Below are 22,101 nucleotides of genomic sequence, written 5' to 3'. Positions count from 1 at the left end.
CACACACACACACACACACACACACACACACACACACACACACACACCTGCATTACCCCAAAGAGTGAAGGGAGGAAGAGCTTGCATTGGTCTGCTGGGCAGAGGGATGGGGCATGCAAAAAATGTCCTCAGGTGTGGTGGAGAGAGGGAACAGAGCAGCCCCCCCTCTGGCACACCAACATGCCACATCTTTGCCAATGTGGTCCTAGAAGCTGTTGTTCCTGGCTTGGGCAATATAGACAAGGTTGACATAGGCAGGAATAAGTAAGCATTGACCCAACATTTATACATCAGACACTTTTCCTTAGAACTACTAGTCACTTTTGCCTACTTGTGCACATAAATTTATATTTATTTTTGTACATATCCTGGTACTTCTTTTCAGATGAGATCTCTTCCTGGGAAGAGGTCATGCCATTGATGCATAGTATTTCCCCCACCTCCATGCAACAAAACGCACAGGGCAATAAGTGTTTAATGGATATTTGCTAAATTACTATCTAGCAACTTAACTTTCTTATTTTTTTCAAATATGGTACTGATTCCAAAGCCAAGCAGACCAAAAACAAGAGAAAGAAAACTATAGACAATCCCTTTAATGAACATAGACACAAAAATCTTAAATAGAATACTAGCAAAAAGACTCCAGCAAGTGATCACAAGGATTATTCACTATGATCCTGTGGGCTTTATACCAGGAATGCAAAGATGGTTCAATATCAGGAAAACCATCCACATAATTGACTGTATCAACAACCAAACCAACAGAAATCACATGGTTATCCCAACAGATGCAGAAAAAGCCTTTGACAAAATACAACACCCATTCCTATTGAAAACACTAGAAAGTATAGGAATAGAAGGACCTTTCCTAAAAATAATAAACAGTATATATTTAAAACCATCATCAAACATCATTTACAATGGGGATGAACTAGAAGTCCTCCCAATAAGAGATCAGGAGTGAAATAAGAATGCCCATTATAGACTTCCGGTTAAGATGGCGGCAGTGTAAGGAGCAGCTGCTCAATCTCTCCTGACCGAAGCATACAGAACTCCTCGAGGGGAAATAAAAATGAGTCCAGAGGAACGAAGGAACCCTACAACAGGGCGCAGCATTGAAGGTACGCAGAATCGGGGCATTTCCACACTATAAAGGGGTGAAACAGCTCTCACTAAAACGCGAGAGGAGGAAACCCCTCCCCCACCCCCTACACCTTGAACAACGCAAGGCACAAGTGGGAAAACAGGACTGAGGCAACTAGATAATCACTGGCAGCCCCGGGGCTTTACCTGTGTGCTGCAAGAGGAGGGACCCCAGGAGGCTGGGGGTGCGCACGGACTTTCCCCAAGCGTCCACATAGGTGAAGGCACCGCCTGGGGCCGGGGATAAAGGCCTCTAAAACACAGCTTCTCCCAAGCACTGAAGGCATCGCCTCAAGTGAGAATAAAGATCTCCAGCCCACTGACTTTCACTACCTTCTGGGGGGGGGGGGGTGAAGGCAGTGCCCTAAGAGCATCTATGCAGGCAAAGGCAGTGCCCTAGGCTTGAATAACGATCTCCAGCCCAGGCTTGGACCTCCAGTGAGGACCCGGTGCTGACTGGAGAGCGGCAGTGGAAGCAGCCCCAAAGAGTGCTGAAGGAACCTTGGGCAGAGGGGCAGACCGGGAACTACCAGGAGGCCTGACCCGGAGGACAAGGAGACCAGAGCCCCCCGAAGCTTGCAAGGCACAGGCAGACCCTGAGTGCAAAGACAAAGCGGGGAAAAGGGGCGGGGCTAACAATGGCCAGCAATAAGGAAGTCCAGAAGAAAAAGACTATCAAGAGAAACTCTGGAACACTGGACAACTTCTACACAGAGAAAATCCAGACAACAGAGGAGGGAAAACAAAAAATCCAAACCTCACCCCAAAAATGACAGCTGGTCACAAGCTATGGAAGAGTTTAAAAATGAAATGCTGAGGAAGATGGAAGAAATCTGGCAAGAAAATAACAGTTTAAAAGGCAGAATTTCGCATTTGGAAAGTGAGACAAGTCAACTGAAGACCAAAAATGACCAGATTGAAAAGGCAAACCAAAAAATTATAGCAGAAAACCAAAAATTATAGCAGAAAACCAAAACATTAAAGCCGAAAACCAAAACATTAAAGCCGAAAACCAGTCCTTAAAGGCTAGAATCGAACATTTAGAAACCAATGATCTCTCAAGACAAGAACAAATAAAACAAAGTCAAAAGACTGATAAAATAGAAGGAAACATGAAATATCTCAATGAGAGAGTGACAGACCAAGAAAACCGGTCTAGAAGAGACAACTTGAGAATCATTGGTCTTCCAGAAAAGGCAGAAATTAATAGAAACTTGGACTCCATACTTAAAGAAATTATTCAGCAAAATTGCCCTGAAGTTCTACAACAAGAGGGCAATATAGACATTGAAAGGATCCATAGAACACCCTCTACACTGGACCCAGAAAAGTCAACACCCAGAAATATAATAGCGAAATTGAAGAGCTTTCAAGTTAAAGAAAAAATCTTACAAGAAGCCAGAAAGAGACAATTCAAATATCAAGGAGCACCAATAAGGATCACACAGGATCTGGCAGCCTCAATGCTAAAAGACCGCAAGGCTTAGAATACAATATTCAGAAAGGCAAGAGAGCTGGGCCTTCAGCCACGAATCAACTACCCAGCGAAACTGACTATATACTTTCAGGGGAAAGTATGGGCATTCAACAAAATTGAAGAATTCCAAGTTTTTGCACAAAAGAGACTGGGACTAAATGGAAACTTTGACACTCAACCACAAATATCAAGAGAAAGATGAAAAGGTAAATAAGAAACAGAGGGAAAAGAAAGAAAACTCATAGTCTTTTAAGCTTGACTCTTTAAGGGCTTGACTCTTTAATAAGATCTAATTATCTGTATTACTAGGTGGAGAAATGCTATGTATAATTCTCTGTAGTGAACTCTATACACTATTATAATATTCACTATTATAGCAACCAGAAGAATAACTCATAGGGAGAGGACAGGATACTAAATGGTCTAAGAAGACATGGGCGGGGGGGGGGGAAGAGGAGGGGAATAGTAGGGGACACCAAGAAAAATCTGAGTAAATAAGAAAAATAAGATATTCTATTACACACAAAGAGGGCATGGGAAAGGGAGGAGATGAATAATATCATAAGAAGGAGAGGAAGAGAGCATAATCAAACCTTACTCTCAGTGTAATCAACCCGGAGAAGGAAGAGTAGCTTTATTATCCATCCGGATAAAAAACTCTATCTAACTCTACTGAGAAAGTCAGAAGGGATAAACCAAAGGGAGCAGGGGAGTGGGGGAGGCCAAAAAAGGGAGGGGAGAAGAAGGGGGAGGGAATTCACTTGGTCTTTAAAAAAAACAAAAAGAGGGGAACAACAAGGGAGGGGGCAGAAAGGGAAGTCAATCAAGGGAGGGGATAAGGGATACTGGCTCAAAGCAAACCACTGGTGTAAAAGAAAATAGTGTAATAAGAAGGAGTGGGTCTAGGGGAGGATACAAAAATGTCAGTGAATACACAACTAACAATTGTAACTCTGAATGTGAACGGGATGAACTCACTCATAAAACGGACGCAAATAGCAGAGTGGATCAGAAACCAAAATCCTACCATAGGTTGTCTACAAGAAACACATATGAGGCGGGTAGACACACACAAGTTCAAGGTTAAGGGTATGAGCAAAATCTTTTGGGCATCAAATGAGAAAAAGAAGGCAGGAGTGGCTATCATGATCTCTGACAAAACCAAAGTAAAAATAGATATGATTAAAAAAGACAGGGAAGGTCATTACATCCTAATTAAAGGCAGTATAAACAATGAGGAAATAACACTGCTCAATATATATGCACCAAGTGGCATAGCATCCAAATTCATAAAGGAGAAACTGGCAGAGATCAAGAAGGAAATAGATAGTAAAATCATAATAGTGGGAGATCTAAATATTCCTCTTTCAGATCTAGATAAATCAAACCAAAAAATAAATAAGAAAGAGGTAAGAGAGATGAATGAAGTCCTAGAAAAATTAGATTTAATGGATATGTGGACAAAAATAAATAGGGACAAAAAGGAATACACCTTCTTTTCAGCTGCACATGCTACATTCACAAAGATTGACCATGTAATAGGGCATAGAAACATTGCAAACAAATGCAAAAGAGCAGATATAATAAATGTAACCTTCTCAGATCATAACGCGATAAAAATAATAATCAGTGAGGGCACCTGGACAGGAAAATCAAAAACCAATTGGAAATTAAACAATATCATTCTCCAAAACCAATTTGTCAAAGAAGAAATCATAGAAACAATCAACAATTTCACTGAAGAGAATGACAATGATGAGACATCCTACCAAACTCTGTGGGATGCAGCCAAGGCAGTACTCAGGGGGAAATTTATATCCCTGAATGCATATATTAACAAATTAAGGAGTGCAGAGATTAATGAATTGGGCATGCAACTCAAAAAATTAGAAAGCGAGCAAATGAAAAACCCCCAGATGAAAACTAAATTAGAAATACTAAAAATTAAGGGAGAAATTAATAAAATCGAAAGTAAAAGAACTATTGAATTAATAAATAAGACTAGAAGCTGGTATTTTGAAAAAACAGATAAAATAGACAAAGTACTAGTCAATCTAATAAGAAAAAGGAAAGAAGAAAACCAAATTGACAGTATTAGAGATGAAAAGGGAGACCTCACCTATAATGAAGGGCAAATTAAGGCAATCATTAAGAACTATTTCGCCCAATTATATGGCAACAAATATAACAATTTAGAAGATATGGATGAATATTTACAAAAATATAAATTGCCTAGATTAACAGCAGAAGAAATAGAATACCTAAATAATCCCATATCAGAAATAGAAATTGAACAAGCCATCAAAGATCTCCCTAAAAAAAAAAAATCACCAGGACCTGATGGATTCACAAGTGAATTCTATCAGACATTCAAAGAGCAACTAATCCCAATACTATACAAATTATTTGATATGATAAGCAAAGAAGGAGTCCTACTAAATTCATTTGATGACACAAAAATGGTACTGATTCCAAAGCCAGGGAGACCAAAAACAGAGAAAGAAAACTATAGACCAATCTCCTTAATGAACATAGATGCAAAAATGTTAAATAGAATATTAGCAAAGAGACTCCAGCAAGTAATTAAGAAGGTCATCCACCATGATCAGGTGGGATTTATACCAGGAATGCAAGGATGGTTCAACATTAGGAAAACCATCCACATAATTGACCATATCAACAGTCTAACAAACAAAAATCACATGATTATCTCAATAGATGCTGAAAAAGCCTTTGACAAAATACAGCATCCATTCTTATTGAAAACATTGAAAAGTATAGGAATAGAAGGACCCTTCCTAAAAATAATAAACAATATCTACCTAAAACTATCAACAAGCATTATATGCAATGGGGATAAATTAGAAGCCTTCCCAATAAAATCAGGAGTGAAACAAGGATGCCCATTATCACCTCTATTATTCAATATAGTACTAGAAACACTAGCAGTAGCAATTAGAGAAGAAAAAGAAATTGAGGGTATCAAAATAGGCAATGAGGAGACTAAGCTATCACTCTTTGCAGATGATATGATGGTCTACTTAAATAATCCTAGAGAATCAACTAAGAGGCTGGTAGAAATAATCAACAACTTTAGCAAAGTGGCAGGATACAAAATAAATGCACATAAATCATCAGCATTTCTATACATTTCCAACACATTAGTACAGCAAGAGAAACACCATTTAAAATCACCCTAGACAATATAAAATACTTGGGAATCAATCTAACAAAACAAACACAGCTATTATAAGAAAACAACTACAAAACATTTTCCAAACAAATAAAACTGGACCTCAACAATTGGAAAACCATTAACTGTTCATGGGTAGGACGAGCTAACATAATAAAAATGAACATCCTACCCAAATTAATTTACCTATTTAGCGCCATACCTAACAAATTACCAAAAAAACTTCTTTACTGAATTAGGAAAAACTATAACAAATTTCATTTGGAATAACAAAAGATCAAGAATATCAAAGGAAATAAGGAAAAAAAATGTGAAGGAAGGGGGCCTAGCAGTACCAGATATCAAACTATACTATAAAGCAGCAGTCATTAAATCAATATGGTACTGGCTAAGAGATAGAAGGGAGGATCAGTGGAATAGACTTGGGGTTAATAATGTCAGCAAGACAGTGTATGATAAGCCCAAAGAGTCCAACTTTTGGGACATGAATCCACTATTTGACAAAAACTGCTGGGAAATTTGGAAAACAATATGGGAGAGATTAGGTTTAGATCAGCATCTCACACCCTACACCAAGGTAAATTCGGAATGGGTGAATGACTTGAATATAAAGAGGGAAACTAAAAACATGTTAAGTGAACACAGAATAGTATACTTGTCAGATCTCTGGGAAAGGAAAGATTTTAAAACCAAGCAAGAGTTAGAGAAAATTACAAAATGTAAATTTAATGGTTTTGATTATATTAAACTAAAAAGCTTTTGTACAAACAAAAACAATGTAGTCAAAATCAGAAGAGAAACAACAAATTGGGAAAATATCTTTATAACGAAAAACTCTGACAGGGGTCTAATCACTCAAATATACAAGGAGTTAAAGCAATTGTATAAAAAATCAAGCCATTCCCCAATTGATAAATGGGCAAGAGACATGAATAGGCAATTTTCAGGCAAAGAAATCAAAAGTATCAATAAGCACATGAGAAAGTTAGAGAAATGCAATTCAAAACAACTCTGAAGTATCACCTCACACCTAGCAGATTGACTAAAATGAAAGAAGGGGAGAGTAATGAATGTTAGAAGGGATGTGGCAAAATCGGGACATTAATGCATTGCTGGTGGAGTTGTGAACTGATACAACCATTCTGGATGGCAATTTGGAACTATGCCCAAAGGGCTATAAAAGACTGCCTGCCCTTTGATCCAGCCATACCATTGCTGGGTTTGTACCCCAAACAGATCATAAACAGACTTGTATGAAAATATTTATAGCTGCGCTTTTTGTGGTGGCAAAAAACTGGAAAATGAGGGGATGTCCTTCAATTGGGGAATGGCTGAACAAATTGTGGTATATGCGGGTGATGGAATACTATTGTGCTAAAAGGAATAATAAACTGGAGGAATTCCATGCAAATTGGAGAGACCTCCAGGAAGTGATGTAGAGCGAAAGGAGCAGAGCCAGAAGAACATTGTACACAGAGACTGATATACTATGGTAAAATCAAATGTAATGGTCTCCTGTACCAGGAGCACTGCAATGACACAAGACAGCTCTGAGGGATTTATGGTAAAGAATGCTACCCACATTCAGAGGAAGAACTGCAGGAGAGGAAACATATAAGATAAACAATTGCTTGAATGCATGGACTGAGGCAGACATGAATGGGAAATAGACCCTGAACAAGGACACTTGTTACAACCAGTGGAAATGTGCGTTGGCCATGGGTGGGGGGAGAGCGGGGGGTGAAGGGGAAAGTAGGGGCATAAAGTATGTAAACAGATTAAAAACAAACATTAATAAATGTCTAATAAAAAAAATTAAAAAAAGAATGCCCATTATCACCTCCATTATTTAACATTGTACTAGAAACTAAATAGCAGTAGCAATCAGAGAAGAAAAAGAATAGGATGAGCTAACATAAAAATGGCAATCCTACGCAAATTAATTTACTTATTCAGATACGATATCAAACTACCAAGAAAAATTTTTATTGTATAAGAAAAAAATTTAGCAAAATTCATTTGGAAGAACAAAAGATCAAGAATATCAAGGGAAATAATGGGAAAAAATGTAAAGGATGGGGGCCTAGCAGTACCAGATCTCAAACTGTACTATAAAACAGTGGTCATCAAAACAATATGGTACTGGCTAAGAGACAGAAGGGAGGATCAGTGGCATAGACTCGGGGTAAATGACCTCAGCAAGATAGTGTACAATAAACAATTGTACAATAAACAGTATGGGAAAGATTAGGTTTAGATGAGCATCTCATACCCTACACCAAGATAAATTCAGAATGGGTGAATGACTTAAATATAAAGAAGGAAATTATAAGTAAATTAGGTGAACACAGAATAGTTTATCTGTCAGATCTATGGGAAAGGAAAGATTTCAAGGCTAAGCAAGAGATAGAGAATATTACAAAATGTAAAAATGAATAATTTTGATTACATTAAATTAAAAAGGTTTTGTACAAACAAAACCAATACAACCAAAATTAGAAGAGAAGCAACAAATTGGTGGGAAATCTTTATAACAAAAACCTCTGACAAAGGTCTAATTACTCAAATTTATAAGGAGCTAAATCAATTGTACAAAAAAATTCAAGTCATTCCCCAGTTGGCAAATGGGTAAGGGACTTGAATAGGTAGTTTTCAGATAAAGAAATCAAAATTATTAATAAGCATATTTAACACATGAAAATGTGTTCTGAATCTCTTATAATTAGAGAAATGCAAATCAAAACAACTCTGAGGTATCACCTCACACCTAGAAAATTGGCTAATATGATAGCAAAGGATGTTTTGGAGGGGATGTTGGAGGGGATGTGGCAAAACTGGGACATTAATACATTGCTGATGGAGTTGTGAATTGATCCAACCATTCTGGATGGCAATTTGGAACTATGCACAAAGGGCTTCAAAAGACTGCCTGCCCTTTGATCCAGCCATACCACTGCTGGGTTTATAACCCAAAGAGATAATAAGGAAAAAGGCTTATACAAAAATATTTATAGCCATGCTCTTTGTGGTGGCAAAACATTGGAAAATGAGGGGATGCACTTCAATTGGGGAACGGCTAAACAAATTATGGTATCTGTTGGTGATGGAATACTATTGTGCTATAAACAATAATGAACTGGATGAATTCCATCTGAACTGGAACAACCTCCAGGAATTGGGGGTTTTGTCTTGATATAAATGTTACCTTACAACAGTGACCAAGGGGGCAGCTGGGTAGCTCAGTAGATTGAGAGTCAGGCCTAGACACAGGAGGTCCTAGGTTCAAATCTGACCTCAGACACTTCCCAGCTGTGTGACCCTGGGCAAGTCACTTGACCCCCATTGCCTACCCTTACCACTCTTCTGCCTTGGAGCTAATACACAGTATTGACTCCAAGACAGAAGGTAAGGGTTAAAAAAAAAACAGTGACCAATACAGAAGTATGTCTTACATGAAAATACATATATAACTGAATAAAACTGCTTACCAAATCTGGGAAGGGGCAAGGAAGGGAGGGTGGGAGAGAGACAATTTGTTATCTTACAATTTTGCAAAGTGTTATGTTGAAAATTGTTATTACATATAATTGGTAAAATAAAATATCTTAAATAAACAAATGCTTGACTCAATCGCATCCTTCTTTTTTTAATAATATTTTATTTTTCCCCAATTACATGTAAAAACAATTTTTACCATTCTGTGTTTTTGAATTTTGAATTCCAAATTCTTTCTTTTCTTCCTTCCCACCCTCCCTTCTTCCTTCCCTCTTATCCTTCTCTCACTGAGACTAAGCAATTTGATAAAGATTTTAAATGTGCAATCATATAGAGCATTTTTCTAAATCAATCATTTTATGTAAGAGACCTTAAACAACAACAAAAAAGAAGTCAATCACAACCTTCTTTTAAGCTACTTTATATGCCCTTTTCTTTTCTTTTTTTATTTTGACTTAAAAAAATAAACTTTTCCTTAAATGTTGTAGAAGACTGTACATGAAACTATGTATCACTATCATTTACAGCTCACGCTTCTTTTTAAGTATACAATAATTTAGATTATTATAAATCAGCAAGACTTGGCAGAGATTCCAACAAGAGTTTCTCTACTAGCATAAAGATTTGTAATTATTTGCAAAATCATTAAAAGAGGAATTTCATGCAAAATATACTTTCTCCAGAGAATGATACTTTCTGGTCATAACCAGATACAAGCAAAATTCTTGGATTTTAAAATAACACTTTGAAAATTTAATGACAAGACACAGTTCTTAAATAAGTCAAAATCTTAAAAGTAACCATAACTAGCTTACAGCATAGGGCAAAGATAACCCCATAACTTGGTCCTAATCAGCATTATTTGGAAATAACAGCTTTAATAGATTACAACAAAACCCCACCTTTAAATCAGATCCATCAGCCATAAAGGCAATCATTAGGTCATTTGGTGAAAAAAGTGATAAATTCATCCAATCAGAAAATGTTTGCTGAATAAGTTTACAATAATGTTGGCAAATGACCATGCGTGCCCTGTGACTGGTGGAAAGTGGTATGCCCAGTCGATAAGAAAATGGTTTCCAGGATGGGCAAGGACCAAGGACTACTTCTAGGGCCTAAGGCACTACACAGACATCAATGGGTCATAGAGGCTCTTTGTCAGTAACTCCTCACGTGTCCTTTTATTTTCTTTCTTTAATTTATAGGCTCTCTCCTTTTTTTAAATTTTGATTTCATTAAAAAAAAAACAACAAATGAGTTTTCCCATGTACATTATAGAATAAAATAATATTGTACATGAAACTATAAATCTCTATCATGTACAATTTGCTTTTCCTTTTATATATAATTATAATAAATCAAAATTTATGTGATATAAATAATAAATATGTAAATAATAAATTGAACATATAACTTTTGAAGTTGTCCTTGATTTGATGCTATTCCTTCTAGACTTCTTTCTCTTTTCTTCTCATATTTTTGGGGAAGACATAATCCTACTTTCTCCTTCCTCTCATCTCCCACCTTTGTAAGTCCTTTCTCAGTCACGTAAGTCTCTGATACCATCTTTTATAATCAGCTTTATGTGTGACTATTTGATAATATGTGAAAGTCAACTTATGCCCATTTCATGTCTCTATGAGGGATCAGTAACACGGATTTTTTTTTGAGACTGTGGTATTCCATAATGTGTAGCTATATAGCATCACCAGAAGAATACTGTCAAGCAGTCAGCTCACATTTATCAAGAGCCTACTATGTACCAGTCACTAGAATACAAAGAAAGGCAAAGCACAGCACCAGCTCTCAAGATGCTTACAGTCTAATTGGGAGAAATAGCATGCAAATAACTGTGAACATCCAAGAAAAAGGATATACTGGAGGTTTTCTCAAAAGGAAAGCACTCACTAATACCAGACTGACCAGGAAAAGCTTGTAGAAGGTAAGATTTTAGCTAAGCCTTAAAGGAAACAGGGAGGAAGAGGGTAAAGAAGAGGGTAAAGAAGAGGGAGAGAGCTCCAGGTATGTGGGACAGCCAGAGAAAATGCATTCTAAAGGGATAAGAAGTGGGGAGGATTAAAATATTTTAAGACAGGGGGCAGCTGGGTAGCTCAGTGGATTGAGAGCCAGGCCTAGACACGGGAGGTCCTAGGTTCAAATCCGGCCTGAGACACTTCCCAGCTGTGTGACCCTGGGCAAGTCACTTGACCCCCATTGCCTACCCTTACCACTCTTCCACCTATAAGTCAATACACAGAAGTTAAGGGTTTAAAAAAATATTTTAAGACAAATACAACTTAACTTGGAAAAGGTGAAAGTAATAATAACACACAGATAGGAACACAGGAGGAGGGGAGAAGGCATTTGCAAGTCTATATCATCATCTGTATCTTTTTTATGTTCAAATTTTCACTTTTAAAGGGATAGAGGTGGGAACTAGACCTTTGATTATATTGATAAAGGAAACTTCAAAGTGAGGAAATTCCCTCTACCAATTTAGGAGGGGACCTTCTTTGCAACTTATAGTTTAGAGAATTGCTTAGAACATTGAGAGGCATATTGAGAGGTTAAGAAGTGACTTGCCCAGAGTGTCAGCACCAATATATGTCATATTAGTTTTTATGGTATTAACTGGCCTGGTATTATTTGGCCTCAAGTTGTGCTTTCTTAGAATCAACTAATGACCTCAGATCCTAATATTAATTCCCTAAAACTTAAGACTATTGCATGCAAATACCTTAGCATTTCACTTCATTAAAACAAAGGCTAAGGATTTCTTGTAAAAAATAATTATAGTCATTTGTAAACCATTTGTAATTCATACTAACTTTCGTCCAAAGAGATCATGAAAATTAATTATAATGGCAAATCGTTGGCAATTAACTGTCAATCACAAGGGAACTCAAGAGACATAAGTCTAAACAACATTTTCCCTACATGATAAGCCTCAGAATTATGAAAAATGAATGCATTCCACAAGGAAAAGGTACTGTTTAATGTCAAAATTATAGCAAAGATGGTGTTTGGAAGCCCACACAGAGAAGGTCAATAAGCCTGGATCCCCTGAAGGCACTGATATTAACTGTGCATGTGACCTTGAGGCATCTAAACTCCTGCCTAACTTTGTACTTTCTACCCTTTATAGAATCACACATGTCCTGCACAGTGGTGTTCAGAGAACCAATACAATTTATTCAGCACTATACTTTGAGTTCAAGGGAGACTGTACATCACAAAGTACTTTTTTGGCTTTTTTCAGTGTTTCACTAGAAATTTTCATAAGAATTTCATAAGAAAAAAAGGATTTCATTCTTTGTGAATATTAAGACAGCAGAGGGAGATGGGGAGCATGAGAAGGGAATTAGCAAATTATACAGCAATGGTTCTAAAAACACAATATCTGTGTCATCTTGGATCCATTCATACCCCTCCCCTCCCCCCGAAAAACCAGAGCTTTCACTGGATAAAAGCAACTGTAGCTAAACAATGTTCATCTCTATAGAGACTGCATGAGCTGAATTAGCTCTTGGAACATATCTAAAGGAAAGATAAAAGTATTTGCCTCACTTACTAGTATTGGGAAAAAATAACTTTCTTTGTCTAGTTTCTTACAGTTAGAAAGTTATACATCAAGAATATTAATGAGGACCAAAGGGCTTTAAAAGAATGATCCAGCCATACTATTGCTGGGATTGTAGCCCAAAGAGATAATAAGGGAAAAAACTTATACAAAAATATTCATAGTCATGCTCTTTGTGGTGGCAAAAAATTGGAAAATGAGGGAATGTTTGAACATTTGGGGAATGTTTGAACAAATTGTGGTATCTGTTGGTGATGGAATACTATTGTGCTCAAAGGAATAATGAACTGGAGGAATTTCATGTGAACTGGAATGTCCACCAGGAATTGATGCAGAGCGAAAGGAGCAGAACCAGGTGAGCATTGTACACAGAGACTGATACACTGTGGTAAAATCAAATGTAATGGACTTCTCTACTGGCAGCAATACAATGATTCAGGACAATTCTGAGGGACTTATGAGAAAGAACACTATCCACATTCAGAGAAAGAACTGTGGGAGTAGAAACACAGAAGAAAAACATATGATTGATCAGATGATTCCATGGGGATATGAGTGGGGATTTTGGCATTAAAAGATCACTCTACTGCAAATATGAATAATATGGAAATAGGTTTTGAACAATGATACACATATAACCCACTGGAGTTGTTGGTCAGCTCTGGGAGTGGGGAGCAAAGAGGGGTGGGATAAATCATGAATCATGTAAGCATAGAAAAATATTCTAAATAAATAATTTTTTAAAGAATATTAATGAAGAGCTAAAAATTCTCATATACTAAAGCATTAACTTTAAGAAGAGCAAGCCTATAGAATTCACATTCATTTCTTCCCTCACACACATAAATCCAGGCCCCCTTTTAATCTCCCAGGCAGGCAGAGAGAACAGACCACACCCAAATTCCTATATTTTAGCAGATGAGGCTACCAGGACCTGTCAGAGCTATCTTTCCAGACAAGATCTTATCTGGTGCTAGGATTAAATTAGTGCCAAGAAAAAGAGGATTAATGGCCCCATGTAGTCCTGCCTTCTAAAAGAATATGTATGCACAGGGAGCAGAGGAAAAGCAGGCCAAGATTCTTTAAGCAAACACTCTGGGGTTTGTCTCCATCACCTGCTTGGCAGTGGTGCCCCATTTCCTCCCTATTTCATTTTGGGCACCTGTCCAAAAGTTAATTTGAAGGGATAGCTGGAGATCAGTCAGGTATGAAGCAATCCTTCCAATCAAGAACATCAGAGAATTTGAAGTGGTCCTGGAGCCAGCCAAGTGGCTCAAATGTCCCCCTGACTTGTAGAAGGTGCTCATGCAAGAAAGAACTTGTCTTGATTTGACAATGTCTATTCTGAGAGCAACTGTCATCCTCAAACAAAATTTAGGTGAAATTTTCCATAAAGGAATAGCTGTATTTTCTTTTCTCTTCTTTCTTACACTTAAAAAGTATTTTTCTCCCTCTTTCCCACTCCCCAATTTAAAAGAAAATAAAAATTCCTATAATAAATATGCATGGTAGAACAAAACAAAAATGGTCATGTCCAAAGTGTATGTCTTATTCTGCATCCTGAGTCCATCCATCATCTCTCAATGGGAAATGGAAAGACTCATCACCAATCTTCTGGAATCAGAGTGAATCCTTATATTGATTGGAGATCTGAAGTCTTTTGAAGCTGTTTGTTATTTACAGTGTTGCCCTTGTGTAAAATTGTTCTTCTGATTGTGTTTGCTTCATACACAGTTTCTCTGAAACCATTTCTTTTGTCACTTCTTGGAGCAAATAGCAATGCCATTACATTTATATACTATAATATTCCCAATTAATGGTCATACATTTAATTTCTAGTTCTTTACCACCACACATACATTAAAAAAAGAGTTAAGTCCATTTCTTCACTTCCAAAAAAATCTCCTTAGGGTATTAGTCTAGTAATGGTATTACCAGGTCAAAAGGTATGCACATATTAGTATTTCCAAGGGTATAATTTCTAATTGTTTTCCAGAATGGCTGGACCAATTCTCAGTTCTTCCAAGGGTGTATCAATGTATTTGTTTTCCCACAGTTCCTCCAACATTTTCCAGCTTCCTTTTTTCCAATTTGCCAAACTAAGGGGTTATGGGATAGAATCTTAGATTTGCTTTAGCTTGCATTTGGAGATTTTTTTCCTATGATTATTGATAGTTTAGATGTCTTCCTTTGAGAACTGCCTATTCATATCCTTTGACTACTTATCTCCTAGAGCACAGGTGCCAAAGATGGCACAGAGAGCTCTCTCTGTGGGAATGAAGTTGCACTCCACCCTCACCCAGCCCCACCAGAGTTCATTACTAGAAAGGTATTGGGATTCGAGCAGAGATGCTCCCTTCTCATCCTCCCTCTGCCTGATGACATTTTTTCACCTCGCCTGCCCCTCTTCCCAGCAGCCCAATAGGAGCCCTCAGGAGGTAAGATGGGTAGCTTAGGTAGCAGAGCTAGAGGAGAACAGAGTGCTTGGGCTACTCCCCTCCCCCTCTCTACACTCGCTGGGAATATTCCTCACTTTACCTGCCCCTCTGTCAAGCAACCCAATGAGAGTGCTTCTCCCCTCCCTTGTGAGGAGTAAAGGGGGGGGCACCAAGCACTCATGGTGGGAAGGGGCACAGCATGTGGTCTCAGGGCCTGGCACTCCGTCTCTAAAAGGTTTGTCATCACTGTCCGAGAAAAGGGCTCTTCTTCTTAAAAATTTGAATTAGTTCCTTGTATATTTTGGATTTTCCTCGGTTGACTATTTCCCTTCTTTTTTACCTACACTAGTTTTTAATTATGTAAAACATATTTAATTCTATGCTATCAAAATTATCCATTTAGGGGGTAGCTGGGTGGCTCAGTGGATTGAGAGTCAGGTCCTGGGTTCAAATCTGGCCTCAAACACTTCCTGACTGTGTGACCCTGAGCAAGTCACTTAACCTCGTTGCCTAGCCATTCCCCCTCTTCTGCCTTGAAACCATTACACAGTATTGATTCCAAGATGGAAGGTAAGGGTTTTAAAAAAAAACCAAAACTATCCATTTATCTTCTGTAATCTTTTTTTTTTTTTTTGGTCATAAACTCCAGGTCATGAATACGAAAAGGAATTTCTTTCTTTCTCAGATTTTTTTATGACATGAAATTTTATATTTAAGTCATGTAGTCTTTTGGAGATAAACTTGTAATATGGAGTAGAAGTGTTGGTCTGAACCTTATTTCTGCTAATCTGTTTAGTTTTCCTAAAAATTTTGCTGAAGTAGCGAGTCTTTTACCCAGTATTTGGATTTATCAAACAGCAGGCTAGTTGGTTCATTTACTTTAGGATGGTAAGTAACAAACCTGTTCCACTCTATTAAGACTGACCTCTATTTTTTAACTGGTGCCACATTATTTGGTGTGGTTTATTCTAAGAATCAATGCTACAGGGCCACAAAAGTGGCTGTTTTCGCCTCTGAGCCCAACTTCATCCTTAAATCTGCTTTGACTGGATATGGCAACACAATCCTGTAAAATAAGTTCCATTCCAATTCACTTCATACCCATTCCCCAGTCTTCAAAATCTTGTTCCTAAGGAAAATCTCCTGCCTTGGATAACCATTTGGATATACTTAAAACAAGATGCACTCTGTTCATAGAATGTGAGTACTATTTGGAAAGAGGAGAAACTTCCTGTTATGCCAGTGGCGTGGTGAGACATAAACCAAACCCAGACATGCACTTAAGCCACTTAAAAAGACAACAGAGCAAATTTAAGTAGAAAAAGTGACAACATTTAGTAATGTCCTCTGGGGGGACGAATTTAAAGGAATAGAGAGGAAAAAGATTTGAGAATGGCCAGCACTTGAGTGATGCTAGTCCAATGACAATTTAGGTATCTTGAGTCAGAATTTTATTGACTATTAGGCAGCTATTGGGGTACAGTGGACAGAGCATGGGGCCTGGAGTTGGGAATTCCTGAGCTTAAATCCAGCTTCAGACAATGTCCCCTCAAATTCTTTCTGCTTGACAGTTAGCTCACTCACTCAGGAAAGAAGATGTTAATCTTTTCTTTGTCCCTCACACAGACTTTTTTTCTTCAGAAGAAGTTAAAACTCTCCAAGAAACTCTTCCTCCTTAAAGATATATTATCAGAACCCCGTAGTCCCTGCGAGAAGGGCATGAAACCTTACACATGTAAGACTCAGTTTCCTACCCTTTGGGTTCAATAGAAGAACCTGTACAATGGCCTAATGTACTATGTGGCTTTTTGTCCATTAGCTGCGTGGCTAGAATTTTATGCATCTTAAATAATATCTGATTGAGAGGGACAGCTGGGTAGCTCAGTAGATTGAGAGCCAGGCCTAGAGACTGGAGGTCCTAGGTTCAAATGTGGATATACATTTCCTAGCTGTGTGTCTTTGGACATGTCACTTAACCTTCATTGCCTAACCCTTACCACTCTTGAATCTTGAAACCAAAACACAGTGTTTATGCTAAGAGAGAAGGTAACGGTTTATTTGGATTTTTTAAACACCATTATCTGATTAAACATCATTAGAACTTTTTGCAGCACTCTCATCTGAGTGTGAAGGTCTTCATTCGCACCATTTAGTAATTTTCCCTCCACCACCACTGAGGCCATGTGGGCTAAGAAATGGGCCTCAGGTTTAAGCCTTTTCATTTATGTTTTTCCAACATAGGTGCAAGGAGTAGAGCCCCCACTCTGGCCCAAGATCAAGATTTGAGCTGCAAATACAACAGAAATCTACTATAGTGCCCAGAAAGGCTGGGATACAAATTCAATTAATTCCAGCTAATAGTCAATGAGGAAAAAAGCTATACCCAACCACATATTTGCATGGTAGGCAAAATATCAATATGTGCCAGTTCTCCAGTCTCCCAGAAGCAGGTCCCCAACATCCCCCACAGAGGTGACACCATCTTCAGTAGTCCAGCAATGCACCAAAACCTCAATTACACTTGAACCCTTCTTCCTTTTTTTTTAAACCCTTACTTTCCATCTTAGAATCAATACTAGGTGTTGGTTCTAAGGCAGAAGAATAAGGGCTACACAATGGAGGATGAGTGACATACAGCTAAGATGTATCAGAGTCCACATTTGAACTCAGAACTTCCCATCTCTAGGTCTAGCTGTCAATCCACTGAGCGGCCTAGGTGTCCCCAAATCCTTATTTCAATCATCATAAAATAATAACATTCTTCCTTATGAGTCATTTTCCCCATTCTATTCATATTACAAAATTCCATGGTGTTGTAGTAAATCTATATTCCTACACGTAACACACAAACTATAAGCTACATCAGACAGGTAGCATAATGGTATTGCCAAATTTCCAAGAAACATACTCCACTAAGGTCTCCTCTAGCAACACCCTCTAAAGGAATGAAAAACTGGCATCTGGAACAATTATCAAACAGTGCCTCTAGTCAAAGGCTAGGTCTTCAACTCAGTTCCTTGGGTAAATATATAATAGAATGCCTAAGTCTCGGGTTAAAGAGTAGCCTGGGGTAAACATAATGTACTATTTAGTCTATTCTCCCACCTTTACCATAATCAGAAAGTAAGGCATTAACTCAAACAACAGCCTTTCTGGACCATACTCTATTTTAATTCTTGCCCCACCATGGCTGCTTTTAGATGTAGGTGGAATCAAGTAGGCAAGAAAAATGATGACCCATATCATTACCCTTTTTTAATTTGTATAGATATCTTTTACTTTTATACCCTGCCCCTAAACATATCCCTCCCACTTCCATACTCAGAAAGCCATCCCTTATCACAAAATAAAAAAAGAGGGGAGAAAAGGCAATTCAGCAAAAATTACCCAAGATATCAACCCAATGTATACAATAATCCATACTCACAGCACCGGGACTATTTAATTCATATCCAGTCACAGATCCTTATTAGCTGTGTGACCCTAGGCAAATTATTTAACCTTTATTTGCCTCAGATTTTCATCTATAAAATGGGATGCCCTGAAAAAGGAAATGGCGAACCACTCCAATATCTTTGCCAAAACATTGTCAGACAACTAAATGATAGCAACCATACCAATAGGCCCCCACCTCTCCAAAGAAGAAAGGGAAGAAGAGATCCCCCTATTTATTTCACTAGATAGAGAATACATTTATTAAGTTTACTACCTTCCAGGAAATATGAAAATACAAATAAGCAAGAGTCCCTGACCTCAAGGAACTTACATTCAATCAGTGAAGACAACACATTAGAGATATGCTCACAACTATTGACATGGTTTAAAGATGGTCAGGAAGTGGCAGCATGGTGGATAGAGTACCCGAGGAGGTCAGAAACAGACAGGCCTCCCCCAAATGCCAAAATATTCATCCTAGCACTTTTCATAGTTGTAAAGAACTAGGAAAAAAGTAGATGTCCATCAGGTATGCAATGGCTAAAGGAACTGTGGTCATGAGTCAGTAAAATTCATTTTCCTTAGTTAAAATCTGGTGCTTGCTTTAGCAGCACGTATACTGAGTTCAAATCTAGCCTCAGAAACTAGCTAGTCACTTAACTCTCTTTTCCTCTAAAAAAAATATCATTATTTTTTAAAGATGGGCTAGGAAGTGACGTAGAAATCTAAATCCAGTTGAGATAAGACAAAAACTCTCCTAGCAGAGTCCAAAATGGTGTCTAAGTTTGTGGGAAGGTGAATGGGGAAAGAACAATGGCTGGAGATTTGGTATCATGATTTGGAGATTAGCCAGGAAGTTTTGGTTTGTCTTTTACCCATTTACACTATTGTAGTCACTTTTTTCCTGGCTCTGTTTAATTAATTCTTTATAAGTTCATATAAGTAAGTCTTCCTATGCATCTCTGAATTTCTCATGTTCATTATATCTTGTGGTTCTATAATACTCCATTGCACTCATGATAACAAGTTATTTAGCGATTCCACATCTGATAGGCATTTACTTTTTTCTAGTTCTTTACAACTATGAAAAGTGCTAGAATGAATACTTTGGCTTTTGGAGAATCCTTTCTATTTCTGACCTCCATGGGGTAAATGCCTAGTGATGAAGGTTCATACCATTTAGAGGTGATTTTTGTAAGCTCTTAGAAAGGTTCTTCTTTTATTTTGTACATTTCTATTCAAAAGGGTCTGCCTATGAAAGAATAAAAGATAAAAAACCCTGGGATGACATCCAACCTACCTCAAACATCACAGCCTCTTCCCCATTGATATTCCCAGACTACCTGCTAGCCAAGAAGATAATTCGCCTTGGAGACACTGAGAGAGAACACTAACAGAATAAACAAAACAGTATAATTCTGAAGATTTCACTCAAGAAATCTGAAAACCCAGCATGGAAATGCATGTTCTTAACTGGTATTCCATAAGTTAGACAAGGATGAAAGCTACCCTCATTGGCCTAGTAATGATTCACATTTATATAAAACCTTAAAGTTTGTAAAGTGTTTTCTGCCAACAATGTAAGGAGGCAAACACAATTATTATTATCCCCCATTCCATAGATGAGAAAACAGGTTCAAAGAAGTTGTTGGATTTGTCCACAGTGGCCCAGGTCTTAAGTAACTGGAATTTGAACATAAGTACACACTTACACACGTACACATACACATATACACACACATACACATACACACATCAAGCACTTTTTGACTATATCATGGTATCTTCATGAGCTCCATGCAAACATCTATCTCCCTTGCCAGGATGAAATATAAAATCAGAAAACAAACCAACTGCTAGAAAGCACTTACCCCATGGGTCTTCCCTTCATGGTGGCACAATCCTTTGGTTCTCAAGACACATTCTGGGCAGCACTGGTTGGCAGCTATTCGAAACACTTCTCCCTGAGAATTTTTTAAAACACTCCATTAATTTTTTAAATTTAAAAATAAAGAGACAGAATTCTTCATTGAACCTTTTGTCAGGAAATATACACTTAATCTAGTGAGATCTTTCACCAAGTAATGAAATGGGTCTTTCCTTTTCTAAGGTGAGTTACCCTCACAGAAAAAAAAATGGACTGCTTCATTAGGTTCTTCTTTTAAAAATACATAAGGGCAATATTGCTGGTCTATTGCATTTCATATTAACCTGCCCATACAATCATCATTTGTAAGCATTTATCCTGCTGCGTAAACGACATAAAGGGCAAAGAAAACAAATATGTCTTTCAAGATTAAATGGCTTGCCTCATATTCATTTATATACCCAGCTAAAAGGTAAGACAAGTAGGAAAAACGAAGGGTATCGCAAGGCTCTGCCTGAGCCCTCTTATACCTACATGGCAAAGGCCCCAAAAAATAAAAATAAAAGCAATTAGCAGGAGTACAAATTTAATTTTAAAAAATCACTTTACTGATTTTTTGGGTTTGTTTTGTTTGCTCTTTCTTCATTCCTAACGGAAAAAAAGTATTTATTACATTCATATATCACATGATTTGAATGAAGCTAAGAAAGCAAGTATGAACAGATAAAGAGTGAAATGAAAAGGACCAGAAGAACAATTCATACCATAACAACTATACCATAAAGACTAATGACTTTTAAAGACTTGAGAACTGAGAGATCAATGCAAAACCAAAGATGAACTCTGCTATTCACCTCCTAGTAAGGAGGTGATGGATTTAAGGTTTAGCGAGAGCCACATTTTTTTTATACATGGATAAAGTGGTGATGTGTTTTGTTTGACTATATACAGTATACATTTGTTGCAAGATTTTACAGATTTTTATTTTTCTAGGGAAAGGGGGGAGAAAAAATGCTTATCAACTGAAAAGTAAAATTAAAAAAAAAAGAAATAACTTTTTTTAATAGTTCTGTATTCACAAGAGACTCCTAAGTGTATCTGATTATGTGCATTACCTCACTAGTAACTAATGTCAAGTGACACTAAAATTTTGCCAAATTTATTTCCCCAGATATACAAGACATACCGATCATCTAAATTTAGATTTATTAACTTGTTGAAGGGATAAAGAGGAAATAATCCTTTTAAAACCAAATACGTATATATATATTCCCAGTGAAAAATCTAGACAGGGCTAGAAGTAAAGTTCTCGCTTCACTTGGTTATTAGTCTACCTGTCTAACTGTCTTTTTTGCTGAATCATCATTTACTTTCTCATCCCCTCCCCCAACAGTGGATATCATCCCCAAGGCTTTGTCCTGGGCTTTTTTCTATTCTATTCCTACATCCTCATCCTCTTTTTATGGCTTC

The 22,101-nt window shown here is 37.5% G+C and overlaps 1 protein-coding gene across 1 annotated transcript in view; it reads right to left on the bottom strand.

The window, feature by feature from the left end:
- FRAS1 (Fraser extracellular matrix complex subunit 1) overlaps positions 1 to 22,101 on the bottom strand; it is a 545,529-nt gene that overhangs the window by 341,491 nt on the left and 181,937 nt on the right. Inside the window, exon 4 of the mRNA XM_044681606.1 lies at positions 20,636 to 20,728. Coding sequence (XP_044537541.1) covers positions 20,636 to 20,728 — 93 coding nt within the window. The remainder of the gene's footprint in view (positions 1 to 20,635; positions 20,729 to 22,101) is intronic.

Source organism: Gracilinanus agilis, chromosome 6, assembly GCF_016433145.1.
Source record: "Gracilinanus agilis isolate LMUSP501 chromosome 6, AgileGrace, whole genome shotgun sequence".
NCBI lineage: Eukaryota > Metazoa > Chordata > Mammalia > Didelphimorphia > Didelphidae > Gracilinanus > Gracilinanus agilis.
This window is presented reverse-complemented; position numbering and strand designations above follow the sequence as displayed.